This window comes from Etheostoma cragini, chromosome 15, assembly GCF_013103735.1.
Source record: "Etheostoma cragini isolate CJK2018 chromosome 15, CSU_Ecrag_1.0, whole genome shotgun sequence".
In the NCBI taxonomy this organism is placed as follows: Eukaryota; Metazoa; Chordata; class Actinopteri; order Perciformes; family Percidae; genus Etheostoma; species Etheostoma cragini.
The window spans coordinates 14016590-14035875 of record NC_048421.1 but is presented as its reverse complement, the minus strand read 5'-3'; the positions used below and the strand labels follow the sequence as shown (position 1 = coordinate 14035875).

At 41.4% G+C, this 19286-nt stretch overlaps 1 protein-coding gene across 1 annotated transcript; it reads right to left on the bottom strand.

Moving 5' to 3' along the window:
- Nucleotides 1-1199: 1199 nt before the first annotated feature.
- LOC117958390 (C1q-related factor) lies at nucleotides 1200-17933 on the bottom strand. Its single transcript, XM_034894724.1, has 2 exons — nucleotides 16723-17933; nucleotides 1200-3161 (listed from the first exon to the last, which is right to left on the bottom strand). Exons 1-2 carry the CDS (start codon nucleotides 17329-17331, stop codon nucleotides 2982-2984), a joined length of 789 nt encoding a protein of 262 aa, XP_034750615.1. The 5' UTR covers nucleotides 17332-17933; the 3' UTR covers nucleotides 1200-2981.
- Between the last annotated feature and the right edge of the window lie 1353 nt (nucleotides 17934-19286).

The following is a 19286-nucleotide window of genomic DNA, read 5'->3' as shown; positions in this document are numbered from 1 at the left end:
GAAACTTTGTGTAAGACTGGGTCAGCATTCAGTTCAATAGAGATGTTCCTCTTAACGTACACTCATGAGTACTTGTGTCTGCTTATTTTTTGCACTGCTAAGACCACAACACATTCTTACATACACACACACACACACACACACACATAGTGTTTATTCAAAGAGCAGAGGCTGCGACAATGCAAGACCCAGAGCTGATGGGTTTTTTTTGTCAAAAGACTCAGATGAACAGGAGATACATTTTCCTTTTTCCTCTTCTTTTACCATCTGTGTTTGCATGCTCTGACAGGTCTGTGTTGAGGAGCAGCCACTTCCCACGTTTTGTGGGTTTGAGTAAAGCAGAACATTTCAAACAGATTCTGACCTTATGTCAAACACTAAAACAAAGCTGATAGATGTTTCTTTTCAGCGATGGTCCCTTATTTTTTTTATAATAATGTCTTCAAAATGAACACATGGAAACGATTTACAGATGTTAGTGCCAGACGTTCTCATTCTTACCAGCTCGCGTTAGCTTGTTATATGCTAGAGGGAAATGGATGAAATGATACAGAGTGGGGATACTGGCTCTCTTAAGAGCAAAGTAGCGCATACCAACATAGCAGCTAGTGTCACATCCCATTCCTGCCAGGTCTGAGGAATGTCCAGTCCTTGACACTTGTCCAATCCGAGCTATCTCAAGCTTTCTCCTGCAGCTTCAAGCTGGCTAATCTCTCCTGACACCTCACACAGCCCCGACAGGGAATCACTCTACCCTGAAAACAATCCATCCCTCCTCCCTCTCCACCCCAAAGCGGCACAAGCCCCCCTCTCCTTCTGTCTGTCTTCCTTATATTTCTCTTTACCATCTCCTTCCTTATCCATACCCTCCCCATTACTTCTCTTCATGGGCCTACTCTTTCTCTCGTGTCTCCATCTGTCTTTGTCTAACCATATACTCCTCTTCTATCTCGTCAGTCCCCCCTCCCCCTTGCCTTTCTCCTCCATCCACACTTGCGTGCTGGGTATATCATGCCTCTGGTGGATGTTTGCTAAAGTTGGAGGGTCTTTATCTCCAAGCACACCTTTGCAGATGGAGAGAAGCTCCACAGGACCACTTTAGGATGGTTCGAAAGAAACATAAACACAGACATCTTTCCCTCTACACCCATCCCCCTAAATATACTTTAGTTTTTGGAGAGAAAAGAGAGATGAGGGACTTGCTGATAAAAATATGTTTTAATGTTTGCACAACAGGCCATTGTTAAAATTCTTAAACAGAACAAGAAACACACATTTCCAGTTATGTTGTTGTTTGCACGGTAGTTAGAACAAATGAGATTTTTAACAGATCTTTTTCCCTAATTAGCGTATTTGGGATTCAAGAATTCTCATGAGACAAGTCACTCAAAAAATCCCATTTATTATTTAAATGTATTCAACAATTCCAAAAGATAAGATAGACAAACATGTCATAGATTTAATTTACAAGCTGTTTGTACTCCTCCTCATATCTATAGAAGCTCCCCACCCTACAGAGCACAATCTCATTGGCTGCTGAGGAAAATATCTGTGGCACATAATAACTCTGAAAAAGAACAATGTAGCTATGGCACGGCACATGCTAAAATGCAGACGCTCACTAGTATGCACAGACACATACATACTCACATGTGCAAACGCACGCACCACACACACATACACACGAACAAACGTGCAGTCATGATTGACCCAGTCACTCACCCAATCAATTTCATTATCAAGCAAGCTGTCAGGCCGCCAAGTTGAGTAAATATTACCATAATGCCTGTGTGTCAGTGAGTATGCAGCTAATGAATGGATGACATCCAGTGAATCTCAGACAAACTGAGACGGAACAATTGCCCACTCACTGTTACTGTGCCTAAACACCCCCTCCACCTCCCCACCATCTTCTGACTCTCTCTCTCTCTCTGTTTTTGTGACCCCCCCCCTCTTGCCCTCCTCTTCATAAGCCACTTTTTGTTTTCTTACAGTGCAAGAAGGCTTGGAGATCAGCACAGCAAAAAAGAAAGAACTCTTCAACTAGGTTACCTGTGAATCGGAAGATTCGATCAGAGCATCTACATAAAACATTGAGGAGACGATTTGAACTCTACTTTTAATCCAAACAGCAGCAGGACGTAGTGTGTGTGCGAACAGTGTGAGGTGGTTCATGGTAAAGACATTGTCGCTATGAGATGTCTCCTTTTTCAGATACATTGGAAAGTAAAGTGCAGAATGCATTGTTATTCTCCACATGAACAATATTAAGATACCTTGCTGTACCCAATGATGAAGAAAAAACACCCACTGCCATGGCATACTGATTTAAAGATTTCTTTCCCAGCTGTTAGATGTCTGAACTGCATCACAAAAAACATCTCACAAACCCGTTCTTTCGGTCAAACAGGATATCTTCACAAGGGACAAATATATTCTTTTTTTTCTTCTTAAATCTCCTTTGTGTAGAATATTATGCATGTCTACAAAATAAAAACACACTAGGAAAAGAATTGCACGGAACAACACTATGGGGTTTCAGTCAATCAAGTCCACTGACAGCACAGCCGACTGTTGCCACGGTGGAGAGAAGAGGTGAGATCATCCACTTTTATAGGTTTTTCATTTTGGTTGTTGATCGTTTCCGTGCAATGGAGAGGAGATACACTGAAAGCAAGGAGCTTCTGACACGTCGGTGTTGTGGCGAGGAGTGTAGAGTAACCAGCCCACCTCCCCCCCACGTCCCACTCCTCCCACCCGGCCCCTCTCAGTGTGTCCTCCGGAGCTTTGCATTCAGGCGCGGCTACAGAGCCTGGATGTCTTGACTGATGGCTACAAAGCAGAGGTGTCCGTGATGATGGAGAGAATTAGGAAAACTAGAAAGCATTCCAGCTTTTAACACACACACGCACACACACACACCATCCCCATTACTTTCTGTCAATCTCTTCCTGTCTGACTGTCTCTGTGTCTGTCTGTTCTCAGTCTGCGTAGAGGATAAAGCCAGAGAAGGTGCTGTACTTGTTGTTGTTTCCTCCATGGGCTTTCCCTCCGTCCAGTTTGATGTAAACCTCGTCCCCAGCGTCCAGATGGAGGATGACGCTGTTGGATGCGTAGTCGTAGTTCTGGTCAGCGTCTTGGGCAATGGCGCTGGCCCGAACCTGAAAGGACATGGACAGAAGAACATGTAGGAGAATGGGTAGGCTTGTTAGATACAGTACACGTTAAGATGTTGCCTTTTCTCGTTTAGAAAACTCCACCAAATAGGTTGTCATTTTCTCATAGCGTACTACGTAGACCTACACACCTGCAAGTCTCCATTACTGTAAAACAGAAGTTAAAGCACTCTCAACATTTGTTATTTTAATGATAAAAAAAAATTGTTTTGAAAATGTCCAGGGCTATGCTTGGATTTAGACAACAAAATAGTCTTTCGTGGGCTAAATATCATCACATTTGATCCTTGATAAGGTTTTGAGATATTCTGCAAATAAGTAAAAAACTAGCAAACATCCAAACAAGACCAAAATGGCTAAAACAAAATGTAAAACCATCATTTCTTTTGGCAGATGTAATAAAGAGAAAACAAAGAAAAGACCCTAAAAACTCACTAGTCTGAAAATCCACTGTGCAACTGTGAGTAACATTTGTTGCACAAAGAACGTACCACTTACCCCCAAAGAAATAAACAAACAAAAGAAAAATCTTTTTTTAGTAATTTTTTTTTAAATACTGACACTAGTTTTCATTTTGAAGTTAAATTATTACTGGACACAACAATGGCAAAAAACAGTTCTTCATATTGATATTAAATCCACAGGACCAAACACAGGGTCAGGCAGACCTCTGTCAGGCAGATTTATGGCTTCAATCAAGCCAGCGTTTTTCTAGAAGACCTTACATTCAACCTTGGAACAAAAGGTCCACAGAAAGAGAAAGTTTCAGAAACTCAACCACAAGGCTGGCTCTATGGGCTTGTCACTGTGGTGGATATTACTGAGAAATATAATAAAAGAGACACGAAGGACGCCCACTGAATGTAAGCAGAAATATTTCATTACGCACAGAGCGTGATGACAAGAAACTTTGGAATGAATTCATATATCACACAGGAATTTTCATCGCTATATTTGCCAGTATGTATGTGTGTCTGTGTGTGCGCACACCACAGTCTGGCTATAGGACATTTTGGAGAGGTTTCTAAATAACATTTCCTGGCTAATTAATACCTCTACCACAAACATGCTGTCTCTCCGGGGAGGACAGTGTAGCTGCAGTGCCAAACAATGGCTGTGTTTTCAAGCGTGAGTGTGTTAGTGTGACAGAGAGACTGAAATTGTAATGTAATCATTAGGAATGTATGACTACTATATCATGCTGTAGCTCAATTTGCAATTTTTAAGACTGTAGCCTTCTCTTGACTAAATACATTGTGATTTAAATTTCAGGATGGTGAGTAAGTACTTGGGAGAAACTAGCAGTGGCATACAGTGAAGGTCAAAGACTGGATGTTTTTTGTGGTGTGTGGTGTGTGCCTTGTCTGCTGAGATCTAATTAATTATAATCCGCCACAACATGGAAACCTTGTTCTGTAAAGTGCAGTGTTTGGTATTTAAGCAGGTACAAAGAATACTGAAAATGATTCATATATAGAGCAGAACCAGAGATATCGTCTGTAGTCAAATTGTTAGGAAGGTCCTTAACTGAGTCAAAGGATCCGGAAGGATCTACTACAAGTGGCAGCCATGATAAGAGCTGGTCAAATTCTCTAAATGATAAGGAAAGGTGCTTCAGTGCTTCCTTACTTCTTTCCTTTAGCATTGGGTACACCGGACAGTCCAAGAAAGGAGATCATGCTGTCCCACAATTCCTTGCATTTAAAGTGATACACCATTTGGCCAATAACAAAATAAATGATCAACATGACCAACAAGAAACGCCGATCATCTTGTAAGTTACTGGACACAACAATGTTAGGCTTATTAAGCATTTTTCATATTATTTCATAACTGGTAGCTTATATTCCACCACGGCAGACCCACGTCAATTACATCCACCGTCGCATAATTACGGTGGCGAGTGCAAGTGCACTCAGATTTTCTTAGCCCTGCAGTTCTCTTTTCTTAAGTTCTTATGTATTCTCCTTCGATCTTTTCTTGACCTCATAACATTTCCATTGTGGTCAAGGAAATGCACTTAGGAACTATTTTTGACTATTCAACCTTTTTTATTCTGTGCATTCACTTTCTTTGTCAAAACATTGTGCCTACATTAACCACAATGCAACTATCATATATAGTAGTACTCCCCAAGACCTGAAAATAGACCACCCCCCCCGCAGGGGATGACCCTGAACATTAGACAACCAACGCATTTATGGCCTGTGCTCTTTATTAACTTGATATCAATCCAACTTATCATGTGCATCAGTGGCCAGGGACTAGACTTAAAGCAAAACGCCCCCATAACAAGCAAGAAGGGAATCTGGCTGCAGTTCAGGCCTGGCAGTGTATCTCCGGGTCTGTGGGTCTATTCGGGCCATAAACTGCTCATAGTTATGGACTTCATTAAATTTATTTACATTCATGTTAATCTGTCAGGTAACTTTGGTCAACTAAACTGACTATAAAAAGGGTCATAATTCCTAAACTGTCCAGCCAATGTAGATGCAAAATTAAAACTTAAAGTTGGTACTTTAACCTCATACAGTAGGCATTATTTCAGAGCACAACCACCGACAAATGTGCCAACTCTCCAAGTGCTTACAGTCTGCGCTGTATCTCAGTGCTATAGTAACTAACAAGGAGAACTGCATCAGTTGTAACTTAAATAGTTTAGAATCGAACAAAAAAGTCATTATTTTCTGTTGGGATGAAAAAAGAAGGCACTGTACAGCTTCAAAGCATCCATTGGTTAAATAAGCCAATTAGTCACTTAGATTGGTCAGTAAGGTTGAATCAAAATCAATAGTTTACGTGCATTTACGTGCAAGTATTTTCTTGTGGCTCATTATCAAGTCTCCAGAGATCACTCTGGCCCCTACTTTTGCTCCGTGTTTGTCCACACAGCTTTAAATAATTGTTTTTCGAGTGGGTTTCGACAAGCTAGCCCAACATGCGGCATAAAGGATGCCCAATAATTAGTGGCCCTATTTAAGGAGTCTACACAACTGGCATATTGTCAAATGTTAGAAGAGGCCAGCTACTGACCGAGATCTCCTGCACAGAAAGCATTACCATTGCCAAACATAACAGGGAGCTTGGAACTGGTTCCCTTCCCCTACATTTAGATGTAGTACAATCCCTAATTATATATATGTATACATATATATATATTTTTTTTTTCTTTAAATTTTGTGCAATTCAAATGAGTGATTTCAAGATTTATTTTAAAATAATCCCTTTTTTTTATATTTCTTCTTTCTTTCTAGTTTGCACACTTTTCCAGATGTGACCTTTTCTATGGATTCTGTTCATTGAGCTATGTTTCATTAAGGATATTCTTCCTATTGTCTTCTCTGTCATAAAACTGATACCAATGATATGATATGATATACTAATACTGTTAATACTAAACCCTCAGCTCACACTCGAGCGATTTTTAACCACCAGCTGTTGGAAACATAAGTGTGCAATGGTGTGCAAAGTCTTATTAAAATAGAAAATGTAAAGCTGGTACTGAATATTTAGTAGTTGAATCACTGCACTACATGATAGTCTAAACAGAACATTATTCCTTTCATTTGTATATTTCCAAGCTCTAATTGACACAATAATTAAAAGCTTGTGACAGAAACTACAGCATTTCTTAAGCGAAGTATGTAAGGCTTACAGTGAGTGCTTTTTTTCTGAGAAACACGACAAACAGAGAAGGTTAGAGTGAGTCTATCCTGCACTACCAATTTAAGTGGTAAAGTGCCATATCTTTGACACCTTATGTTGAACCTGGCCAAACCAGGCTGCCTGCTTCAGGGTTAGGGTTAAAACATCTCTTAACAACACTCCATCTTAGGTACAGTAGGACTGGGTGGGTCGACATCTCTGCTAATATCCCCACATAAATCAATATTGTTTGTGCTGCCATAATGTTTCTGGGTGAGAAGAACAACTATTTATGACCATTATTAACACTGATGTTCTATGATTCAATGTTAAATTCAAGAGTGTGAACTGCAAAATATTTCTCAAAAGTTTTACCAGAATACAAATGTACAATCTTAATTACTTACAGATATCTATGCCCTCAAATCATCAATATTGTTTTTAGTCATAGGCCGGATAGTGGCTGAGCATTCTGCTGGATTTCTTGTGAAGTCCTCTTGCACCCCTTCAGACATTCTCTGAAAGGTTTTTCAAAGAGAAAACTCTTATTTGCGTCGCCTTCAGTTCGAGTTGTGAAGCAGAGCGGAGCAAGGTTGAAACCCTCAATGTAAAATGGAAGGTGACCAAGAAAAGGGATGCACAAAACTTTTAAAGAGCATGAAGCGTTGGCACAGCACTTCAAATAATCACAAAATAATTTATTTACAGCTACTTTTCAGTCCTTATGACCTTCCTGAGGCTGGATAAGAAAAAGACTTTACTTTATCTGCCAAATCAGCTCTTTATGTTTAACTGTTTGGAAGGTGCCTTAAAGTTTGAAACAACATGCCATGGACAGTGAAAGTCACGTTGGTATAACATGTGCAGATACTGTAAAGGCTAATCTGGATAATTCAATTCAGAGGAGAAGTTTTAAGATGCACGAGTAATATATGGAATATTGTACTTTTTTATTGTTTATCCTCCTGATTAAATCTGGCACAGCTCATATCGATGTGCAAACAAAGCCTCCTGTTCTGAGCATATTAATATGATAAGATGTGCCCTGAGTGTGCAAAGTCAACACCATCCTATTAGAGGGTTACCGCCTTGAAATGGTGAGGGAGTGGATGACGATGGCTCAGGAAGATTTGTTGGTTGGGATTTTAATGAAACTATCAAAATATTTGTTTTCCAGGTGTTCACACATAACCTGGGGACAGATGGCAATGTCACAGATGTGTAATACCTTTAAATTACGTTCTTCATTTGCTCTATAAGGAGCTAAATTTTAGCCATCTCCATGTGCTTCATGTGTGATTTATGGTTTTAGTGGAGAGGAGGTAGACAATTTAAATGTAACATTTTCCTTCAGCAGAGACGGAATGAGCAAAGCCCTGGTGAAAGCAAACTTCCTTGAAATGTCTCTAGTTCTTCCACGATTATATTTTTTGTTTTTTGCTCTAATGGTTTTTTATCCCCTTCTGAGTCAAACTGCTGCAGGCTTTCAATGATAAGCACGCATTAATAAAGTCTCTCACTATTTTTGAAATAATCATCAGGGAGTTCCTATTGGAGCTATTTTTCTTTCTGTCTTCAGTGCACACATGGACTTGTTAGGGATGTGAGTTTTACATGCAGGGTATCGCAGATGTATAGTGAGAGATGAGCAGGACAAACAGCCAACTAGCAGTGCGTGACCTTGGTACAGAATATGTAGAGGAACTTTGACAGGACAAACAAAGCATGAGGCTGTAAGCGCCGGCTCCAGCGATGGTAAATTAGGTGTCAGGCGGTGTTGTCTTCCTCGTGGCTGCTCGTGCATGTTTGCATCCGTCACATCTTCAACGTGATGGCTATGATTGAATAACATTCTGAGTGGAGACAAGGCTTAATAGGTAATACATGCATTGTGCACTACTGTACTGTAAAAATGAACATTATACATTTATTGATAATACGGCTGTTTATTATGGGTGGGAATCACCAGAGGCCCTTATGATATGATATCATCACAATACTTTTGTCACAAAACAATACTATTTCTATTATCTATTTCATTATTCCCCAATTTCAAATTATGTCCCCTAAAGGAAACTTTGTCAACATCTATTTTATCTAAAAAGATACATTTCTCTGTTTGTTTATCTCACTGAAAAATCTGGTGGTCAAGCAAACAATCTGACCAGCCCGTATATAATAAAAGATTGATACTTTTATACTTTATACTTTTTTTTCCCCCCACCCCAAGTGTTTATGTGAGAAATTGGAGATGAATTTGTGGAACATTTTGAAATACTGTCATTGCTCCACAATGAAGGGGTCTGTCTTTTACAGTCAGTCTCTATTGAGAAGGCATTTTACATTATTTTCATTCAGCATCTGTATTGTGCTTCTATTCTAAACCCTTATTAGAATACTGTTTATGAAAATCCTGACAGCTTGAAGTTTTATCTGTTGTGTCTGGTGCAGGAGGGGCCAGTAAAGTCCCACTAGGACGTCTTACAAGAGGCTTTCTTACTTTGACAAGGACATGTCTGGTGGATTCTCTGACAGGGATTTGTTGACTTGATGTTGAGCCTCCATTTTGGATCAACGAGTCTATTGGTCCTTCTTAAATCAAAGTGCACTGCCGACTAATTGTGTTTGAACATTCCAGCCGTGAACTGCATGCTTAATAGCAGCTTAGATACCTCGCCACCGCATTGAGCCAGGTCCAACATTTCACTGCACCGCACACACAAACACACAGACTGAAGTTGAGACTCACACTTACACACACACACACACACACCACACACAAGATGCAATTTTATTGAATGAGAAAAGGAAATTAGGATAGTTTGCAAGAGAATTGCGGTGTCAGAAAACGGCAGATCTCCTATATGTTACAGGTTTATTTGTCTGAGGAACCCAAGTGAAAACATGATAAGAGGAATGAAATGGTAACACGAGATTTGCCATCTGTCAGACAAGCAAAGGAAAAAGCTTCCTGAATTAATTTCACCAGCTGTTTTCTTTGTACCTGCTCCTTTGAAACAGAATGACTTTGCTGCAAAAACCTCTCGCTGTTTATGAAATTGCTGAAGTTAGTGCCAAAGATGAGTCTGGTTCATTAGTTTATCCAGCCCTGTCCCTTAATAAAAGACCTTACCCTACAACTAAATTGCATTATCAATTATACTTTAAGGGAATTGTATTTAATCCTGGATTTTGGTTTGTTTTTTTATGTATGCTACAACAAATTAGACGTTTCGAATCAAAGTCTATGAAGGGATTAGTTCAGGCTGGAGGGATGGGTCAAACTAATACAGGACTTTCACCAAGGAAGCCGCTGTTTGTGCACGTGTCAAACCAAAAGTCAGCTTTGGCTTATTTTATGTGACATAAGTAAATTCATTTACATGATGTACTTAAGTTATGTCACAAACACAATTTAAGTTACGTAACAAATGTACTTGTTTTAACCAAAAGCAGGATCTTTTTCTGAACCTAACCAAGTACTTTAGTTCCAACACACAATGTTAACCACGTGTTTAAAACTGCGCCCGGTGTGGTACAAGGACTTGACACAAACATAATCTGGGATAAAATATGTTTTCCTTCTTGAAACCTAATTGAGAATAGTTAGTTGTATGAGAATGCTACTTTTAGGAGAGACGGGGTTGCACCACCGATATGTGATCCAAATTAGAGATGTTCCTATTGGTATCGCCTCCGATACTGCCTAAAACGCTGGTATCAGTATCGGAAAACTACTTGAGTTTTACTCAATCCGCTACCACGTTACAAAAAAAACTAAAGAAAATCCACATGAAAGTAGTTTATTAATGTTCTTTTTCCATTAGAACTGACAAACTGGATGATAAAAGAAAGTTCTGTGGCATCCATTGTTTGTTTGTTCATGTTTCACAAAGAGTGTAACCTGATCCAGACCGACAACAAAGATAGAAATCATATCACATCCATACAGGGATAGTATTATACAGTTGTTAAAACATAATAAAACATATGACACACTGGTATTGGATCAGTACTCGGTATCGGCCAATCGCAAGTTCAGGTATCACAATCGGTATCGGGGAAGCAAAAAAGGTAGCGGACCATTTCTAATCCAAATGCTGTAGAAACCTTCTAGAGGCCAGAATAACTGTATCGCAATTGTAGCGGTGGCGACAAAGAGGATGAAATCAAGCTTCAGCTTCAGAAATCAGCTTCTCTTGAAAGAGCCACTGAAAGAGGCTTGTCTAAGGAAACAGTGATGGGAAGAAGAGGCATCAACTTTGACCTGCAATCCAGCCACTCTTTTCTCTCCTGAGTCTGACTCATCACACTCAGTTAATTACTGAGATAGGCCGCACTGTCTGCCTCTAGCCCCAACACCAAAACCACAATCACTTCTCCAGGCGTAGTCTGGAAAGAGACTTTTACGGCAAAATTTTCACCCTTTGTTCACACTAAACCTATTTTTCCATTGTGCTTCCTAGTAACCCTGAGGCGCTGAAATGTTCTCTTTTTTCCTTAAATAAAAAACAACTCCTCTAAAATGAGGCAAAGAGAGTTCCTGTGTAAGTGTTGGATGAGAGGCAGACTGTCAAATTTGCTATAACCTGCGTTTTTCCAACAGTGGTCATTTTATCCTCTCTTACTGGGCAATTGTTGATTTCTTACCCATATTCATTTTAAGGGGGGAGGGGGGCAAAATGTGTTAAACACACCGATTTATGTAGCCGACTGTGAGTCATTTGAGCCATTGACTTGCTGTTTTCCCGTGAAGAGGGAAAGCATAATTGTGGGTATCACTGAAGACTGAATTCAGGGGACGGCTAAATGTCAGGGGCGTGGGGAGAGACGGAGAGAGAGCTGTTTGCATAAGAGGGCCAGGGGCACTTGTCTATCTCCCATATGGTCCTCATTATAATGAAGAAGTCTTGTGAGTCAACACCATACTGTAGCATCCTTGAGTCAGCCAGCCACATGAGACTATCCATAGCCTTTTTTAGACCGTATGTTTTTGCTCTCACGGATACATGAGACGTTATAGCAGTATTTCATGAGCTACTCAATCTGAGATGTCAGCGCAGCAAGTGTGTGCACTGCTGTGCTCTAATGGTTCTCTATTTAAGGAGCTCAGTGTAAAATGTTTTAGTAATACAATTATTACAGACAAGAGGTGGGCAGTTTTTGAGCAAGTTTTGAAACTTCACCAATAAATGAAAGATTGTCTTCCCAGTGCTTGCGGATGACAGCTCGATGTCATCTTGACATTTCCAATCTGTGTGGTATTTCCTAACAACATAGGCCAATCTTCATTTCATAGCCCTCACACGTAATTAGGCCTGCTCTAATGTTCCACTCGGCAGAGTGTCAAATCCAATGTCCAATTTCAGATCAAGGCCAAAGGTCCGCCTCCACTACCTCTCTGGCTGATTATAAAAGATATGCCACGGTATACATCACACAGAAAGAGATGGGTCTGTCAGAAGAAGGAAAGAGACACGTAGATGCATACACAAACACACCCACACACACACACATACATACACATACGGGGATCAGTACCACAGGCAAAGACTCTTAGGGACTGAGGGTGGCTCTCTCAAACCCTGTCTGTCTATTTCAGACAGAGTCTCTCTGTTACACCAGGCAGGCACACAGAGGCCTCTCAGTGCTGAAGTCAGACCACGATGAAGAATAGCAGGTCGGAACATTACCAGAATTTTAAAATCAATGAAGTCTATGTATTGCAGTATGTGTGTGTAGATAAATTAGGTGTCTAGTGGTTGCAATCACATGTTTTCTTACATTTTTGTACGGGAAAAAACCCTAAACATTTAATCTTGTAAAAACAATCATTAAAGACCCCTGCCCATCTTGAGTGACAAACTATTGCATGGAATCTCTTTTTGTTATTCACACCTTTCTTTTAGAGCATGTAACCTAATCAAACGGAGCAGACCCTCATCCAGATCTCCTGGCCAATGGCTCAGTTCCCATGTTTAATGTCCGGATTGGCACCACATGCTAAACCCAATGCACAGCAACAGGAGAAACAGGCCAGGTTGTGTTCATGTGCAGCATAGCTGGAGCCCCCCTTGGAGGTGTCAATAATGGACTGAGGGGAATAGTGTGAGAAGGAAATGACACACAACTGAATTTAAGCAACACTTTGAGATAAAAAAAAAACAAGCACAAAAACCAAATCTAAGAAAAGGATGGGACGCTCTTGTTTATTCTGCTATAGTGCGATGCCTCACTTGAGAGCATAGAAGAAAATTGATGGCATTGTGTGTTATCAAATCGATTCTGTGATGCTGCAATCTGGATTTTGTTTTGCTGTTTAAAAAAAAATAGAAGTTTTCCTTTTAAGATGAAAACTTTCTGCTTCTTTGGAAAAGTTCCTGTAGACCTGACATAGAGGAGAGATGGAGGGCAATGCACAGTTGGGGTGGGTTGAGGCAGTGGGTTAGGAGGGTGGGGTGGAGAAGGGAGGGGGGGCAAACATACGCGTCTGTGTGTGTGTGTGTGCGTGTGTTTGTGAGCATGTGTGAATGTGTGTGTATGTGAGGAGGAGACTGCAGCGGTAATTGCTAAGGAAGAGCCATGTGCACGAAAGGACGTTGAAGCTTATTAAAGGAGGAGACAGAGTGATTATTCACTATGGCACTCTTGAGAGACTGATGCTGAAGTCATTGCTTTTAATTAACTCTGAAACGGTTTTGCGGATTAATAACAATATTAAGAAGGGAATGGAGAGAAGAAGCGCAAACACATCCTGGATCTAGTTCAAGCTTTTTAATTACAACTAAATAGACTCAGTGGCACAATGGCACAATAACGATGTCTTTTCTGTCCTCTTTTCTTTCTCCCCCTTCAACTGCATTCATTGTATTTACCTTCATTGTCACTGCTGGGTCTCTTAGGATGTGTCGAAGACAGGTGACATAGAAAAGCATGGATTTACTAGAGAGAGTTTAGGATTGGTTGGAATATTTGGCACGTGAGTAACAGAACAGGCAATGAAAAAGCCAAAAGGAGTGCTCAGCGGAGAGAAACTTGCAAAGCGGATAAAGTGTTCTTTGCTGAAAATAGATTTCTTATTTGTTTGTTTACCAGGAAGCTCACTTTTTGGTCTAGCTTGAAATGTGTCGAAGTTGGGGGGGACAGTATCGGGATTTTTATATTGAACTCTGGAAGTGGAAGAAGAGGAGAACAATAAAGTAACCCATAGATGCTACACAGCGTGTAAGAACCCCTGGAGTGGGAGGAGCCCATGCTGGAATGAAACAGCACTGCAGGGCCTGGAAACCCACTGCTTCACTAAAGCCAAAAGATGATAAAATACTACTATTGTCTGCAATTCCCTGGCCTCCCCTGTCCGAACTCACAGTGTAGTGTTTTGCAGTCTTAATGAGCTGAGAAAAGCACCATTGTGACTGTAGGAGCTTCAGTTTGACTTTCAGCACTTCATCAATGATGTAGCATAACTTGGCCCAACATTTATAACCATTCACAGTCATTTACACAGAGTACGGCTCATGGGTATTCTCCATTAGCCAAACACACAACCTAATAAACACCATAGCAAGAAGACAGCTTGTTTTATGTATACACTGTTCATAGGACAGGGGAAGACAGTGAAAGAGACGCACGTACCACTTTATAAACATAACACGGGTCTCTAGAGATGCACACTGTGCGTCTAACTTAAGTACTTCCACACCCTCCTCTTGGGATCAAAACGAAGCGGGAACAGAAGGCGTTTTATAGGAACATATGTTCCTCTTCCCCTATTATATATCAATGCTTTTACACCCACCCATAAACATTACTGTTGAGTGAGACATTATATATAGAAGGCGATTGCTGTAACTCTTTTTCTTTCTTGCTGTGTGTGAACTTGGTGAGGGTAAAGGAATTAACCTCTGGCTGTCTTGGTGAGATTGCAGGTTCACCTATAGAGCGATGCCAGCTGTTATTTTAGCCCCACGCTGCTTATAAACGTATACTGTAGTGTACTCATAATGTGGGACCCCAACATATTTCTGCTTTAATCTTACTTCATTATTTGGCATGCTTTTTTATATTCCACTTGGCAGAAATTATTAAAAATTTAAGAAAATAAAAGGATTTTAAAGTCAGCAGATGTGAAACACTTCAGAAGCTGCTAGGAAATGATGTGCAATGACAGTTGGAGGATCAGATTTGGTGTACTTTAACTTATTATGTATCTCATTTCATTGCAGGGCTATGTGTTTCTGACTGCTGACAGTGAATTAGAAGCCCCAAATGTTCATGAGACAATGCGTTATGCATTTCCTATGCTCTGTGGTAAGCGTGAGCTCACTGTGTAAAATAAGAAAAATAAATGTCAATAGCTGCATATCTACATCCATGTGTAGAATTCACTTTGAGTACACAGATTTGGTGGGAGGAACTAAAGTACAGCTTAGCACGCAGTTAAAATCAGAGACTCATGACAATGTTTGAAATGTAATGCAATGTAATGCGGCTTTTAACTTCTATTTTTGTCTAATGATTTCTCCTAATTTTTTATGTTTTTGTCACTGAAATTGTTTTCTACGTGAAAGCAGAAAACCATCTTTTTACATGACAGGTTGCTTCTTAGCAGATTTTTTTCTGAACGATAACTTTTCCTTTTTTTTGTGTTTGTTGTAATTCTGGCAACAAACTTTATGAAAGAGACACAGTTGCACTGCAGCCTGAGTAAACAAAGCAAACAACATCTGCAATATCTGCAGCCTAACATCTGTCTTTTTACAGGCAAAACGTATTACGGAGCCACTTTGAAGATCAGAGATCTGACAGCTGATCGGAAGGCTGCAAACTAGGCACATTAACCAAACTAAGAAGACCCTGCGGGGCGCAAAAATAAAACTACAGCCCCATTAAAATGATGCATCAAAGAAGCCGAGAATAGATCGTGGAGACGTCCTAATGCATTTAACACGACTGCAAAGAGAGATGGTTGCAGCGGTGGACAGACTGCACAATCCGGTAGGTTTGCACAGGTATGTGGTTCAAATACTGTAAAGCAAATGTTCTAATATTCTCCCTCCCCTCTACATGCAGCGCAAAACAAGCCACTAAAGCCCACATAGTTTAAAAGTTAGGCTAGCCTATATAAGACATTTGTAATAAAAGAACCGGAAGGTAGGTTTAGCCTACACATAGGCTGTTAATAATAATAACAAAAACAATAACGTAATATCGTAATATCGTACTGCGTACTTGAATACTACTACTACTACTTCTACTAATAATAATAATAATTAAAGCGTGACTATAACATAACTCGAAATACAGAATAATCACCCATAAAATACACGAAACCCCTGATGATCAAATTAAATGCCAGCCAGGCTACAACATCAAACCTTTCCAAAACCAACCGATTCGTTTTCCAGATCACTCCATCTCTAAAACACTCAAATGAAAACACTCCGACACAAACTACAATTGAATTCACCTAGATATTAAATCCTAATTGACAAAAAGCGGAATGCCTAAAATGTCAAAATTTGACTGTGTAAAGGCAAAAAGATCGGCGCGCGCTCCCGTTCAGCCCAAACTGTGACTGTCCTTTGGATGGCGGGGCGCGGCAATGTCAGGAAGCATCATGCAAAGAGGAGACGCGAATTACAACCAGTCGACACATCTTTATCTCCAGGCGCGCTGGGTGCCACAGCTGTGCGCTCTTGGCTTTGGAGGCGCACGGCAGATGCGCACGCTTGGCTTACAATGTCACATTTTATTCGCTGGCTTTTTATGAAAAATAAGTTTCCTACAATGAAGAGAGAGCGCCGTGGAGCAGGCAGCAAGGGAGAGCAGGAGAGGGAGCATCAGGGGAGCAGGGACACGGAGGAAAGGAAACTTTCAAAAAAAGTTTCAAAGCACTAACCTGGCCATTCTTGCAGAGGTCTGCCCACATGCTGGTGCCGTCCCCTCCTCTCATCAGCACATGGTAGATGAAGAAGTACGTGCCAGGTATGCTGCAGATGAACTTGCCCGAAATGCCATCATAGTTGTTGCCTAGGTTGGTGACCACGTCGTCAAACTTGAGGATCTCGTAGCCTTCGTGGGGGTTCTTAAGCCCTGCATAGAAGGCCACCCTTGGTACCGTGCTGTAGGTTGCCGTGCTGATAGCTCCGTCCCCCCCCAAACCCAAAATCCCAGTCCTCCCCTGATCCCCTCTGTCACCAGGCGGTCCAGCGGGTCCTGGTGGCCCTGGTTCTCCCGGTGGTCCGGGTGGTCCGGGCTTGCCTGGCCTGCCAGGCTTCCCCTGTGGGCCGTGCTGTAAGGTGGAGGGTGGAAGCACGTTGCTATGGTCGCTTAGCGCCTCTGCCTCAGCCTGGAGACCGGTGGAACTGGTGCTGCTGGCCGGAGTACCCTTGTTCAGGTAGGGGTCGCACACCATACGACAGGTGCCCAGCATCTCATAGTGGCTGGCATCTGTACCCACAGAGCTGACGAGCACAGGGATAAGGACGACCAGCACCAGGACCAGCATAACCCCTACAGCAGCCGCCACCAGGGTCTTCCTCCCGATGCTGAGTCGGGGAAGGGGCTGAGCTGCCAGCGTGGGTCTCCCGGGGGCAGAAATGGTGACTGCTTGGTGTGAGGAGTCTGTCACCGTTGAAAGGGATCCGGAGATCCCGAGAAGAGTTGCTAGAGTACCGGCGAGTGTGTGAGGGTGAGACAGAGAGCCACATACACTTGATTCTCCTTACTGCTCTGCTCAGTCACACTAAAGTAGGCAACCAGTCACTCACACATCCAAAAAGACCTAAAGAAACCCAAGCTTACACAGGGAGACATTCAGCCCGTACTTACAAACACAATCTGACTTGTGAGAAGAAGCGAGAAGGATGCAGATCCCAGAGGAATGGAGTGAGAGACAGAGGGAGCGAGACAGAGAGAGAGAGAGAGAGAAAGAGAGAGAGAAAGAAAAGGATGCGAGTGGGTGAGTGTGAGAGATACAGAGCAGCCACTGGATCTGTATGTGCATGTGTGTGTATGTGTGTGTGTGTATGTGTAATGAGTTTGTGGTGCCGGATTCTCAGGCTTGGCTTTTTATACGGCAGTAGCAGCCGAGCCTTCCCCCATCCCCTCCACTCCCCCATCTAGTGAGAGGATGGTGTGGTTACGTCCCCTTTTCTCTCTCCGGCTCACTCAGAGGAAGGACATTGCATTTCTTTCTACCACTATCCTGAACCACTGAGGAACCGGCACAACCCCCCTGACCATCTTGCTCCCCCTCTTTCATCCCTCTCTTTTCTTTCTCCTCGTCCTCTCCCTCCGTCCCCCCACTTTTGATGCTGTTTCTCACTCCCTTGCTTTCCCCTGTCTCTCATCAGCATCCAGACTCTAAAAATAAAGATGGAGCTGTGGAAAGACAATCTTTTTCTTTTTTTCTTTTCCTGGAGGTGGGTTCTAGAGATTCATGCATATACTGTATTTGCACAGACACAAGACAACACTTAAATCTGCTGCCAGGAAATGCTAGCAGCTTCACAAAAAAAGGTGCTAATTACAAAAGTTAATGCCAAGAAAATTATTCATAAGCCGAGAGCTTGAACTGTATAATACAATTTCAACATTAACAACACACGAAGAACAGTTTGAAAACTTTTTTTAAATGATACTTAGCAGCATCACACAGGGCCACTTTTTGAGGGTAAAAGCAGCCAATCTATCCTTCCGCTAAGGGCCACCGACATTGAAGCTCCCCTCTTTGCCTTTCCCCTGTGTCAATAACCCTGTTTCTCCACCTGAATGCGCTGACACCGTTTCTTATTGCTGTCTTTTTTTAGGTATTGATTTCATGGTTTTTATCAAATCAAGGGTCCTGGTTGGGAGAAAAAAATCCATATGCAGCAGTGATGTCATTTGTTTGACATTTTCGTCCCTTAGAGTGATGAATGGTAAAGTAAGAAAGCAAATGACAAAGTCTGTAGATGGCAAATAGACATAGTCATCATGTGAAATATGTGTTGTGTTTGCAAATAGGTCGGCCTTAAATGTTTTTGGTCTTAATGCTGTAAAGTTCCGAACACAAAATGGACAAATAAATCAAGTTGGATGGAGAGAATATGGCACGGCCATGTCAATATGAACTGCAAGTGGAAAAATAGTGTTCCTGTCAGCCTCACAGAGGCAACGGTAAAAACAGCAGAGGCGGATTTGCACTGATATCTTTGGCTTTGAATCACACATCTGAAGCCAATACAGCTGGTAGCCCAACACCACACACAATCCAGTGATGAACAGTACAAGGTCACAAAAATCCAAATGATAATTTTCAATAAACAGTCTGTTGCAATCTAAGTATCTGTTTATCATAGTAGATTTGAAATGCATTAGAAAATATATATTTAAGATGTGGCTGTTTTAATAAATCAAAATGTGAATGTGTTGAAAGTGTCTCTTTTCAGATTTTAAATCAGAACATTTTTGGATAAATGG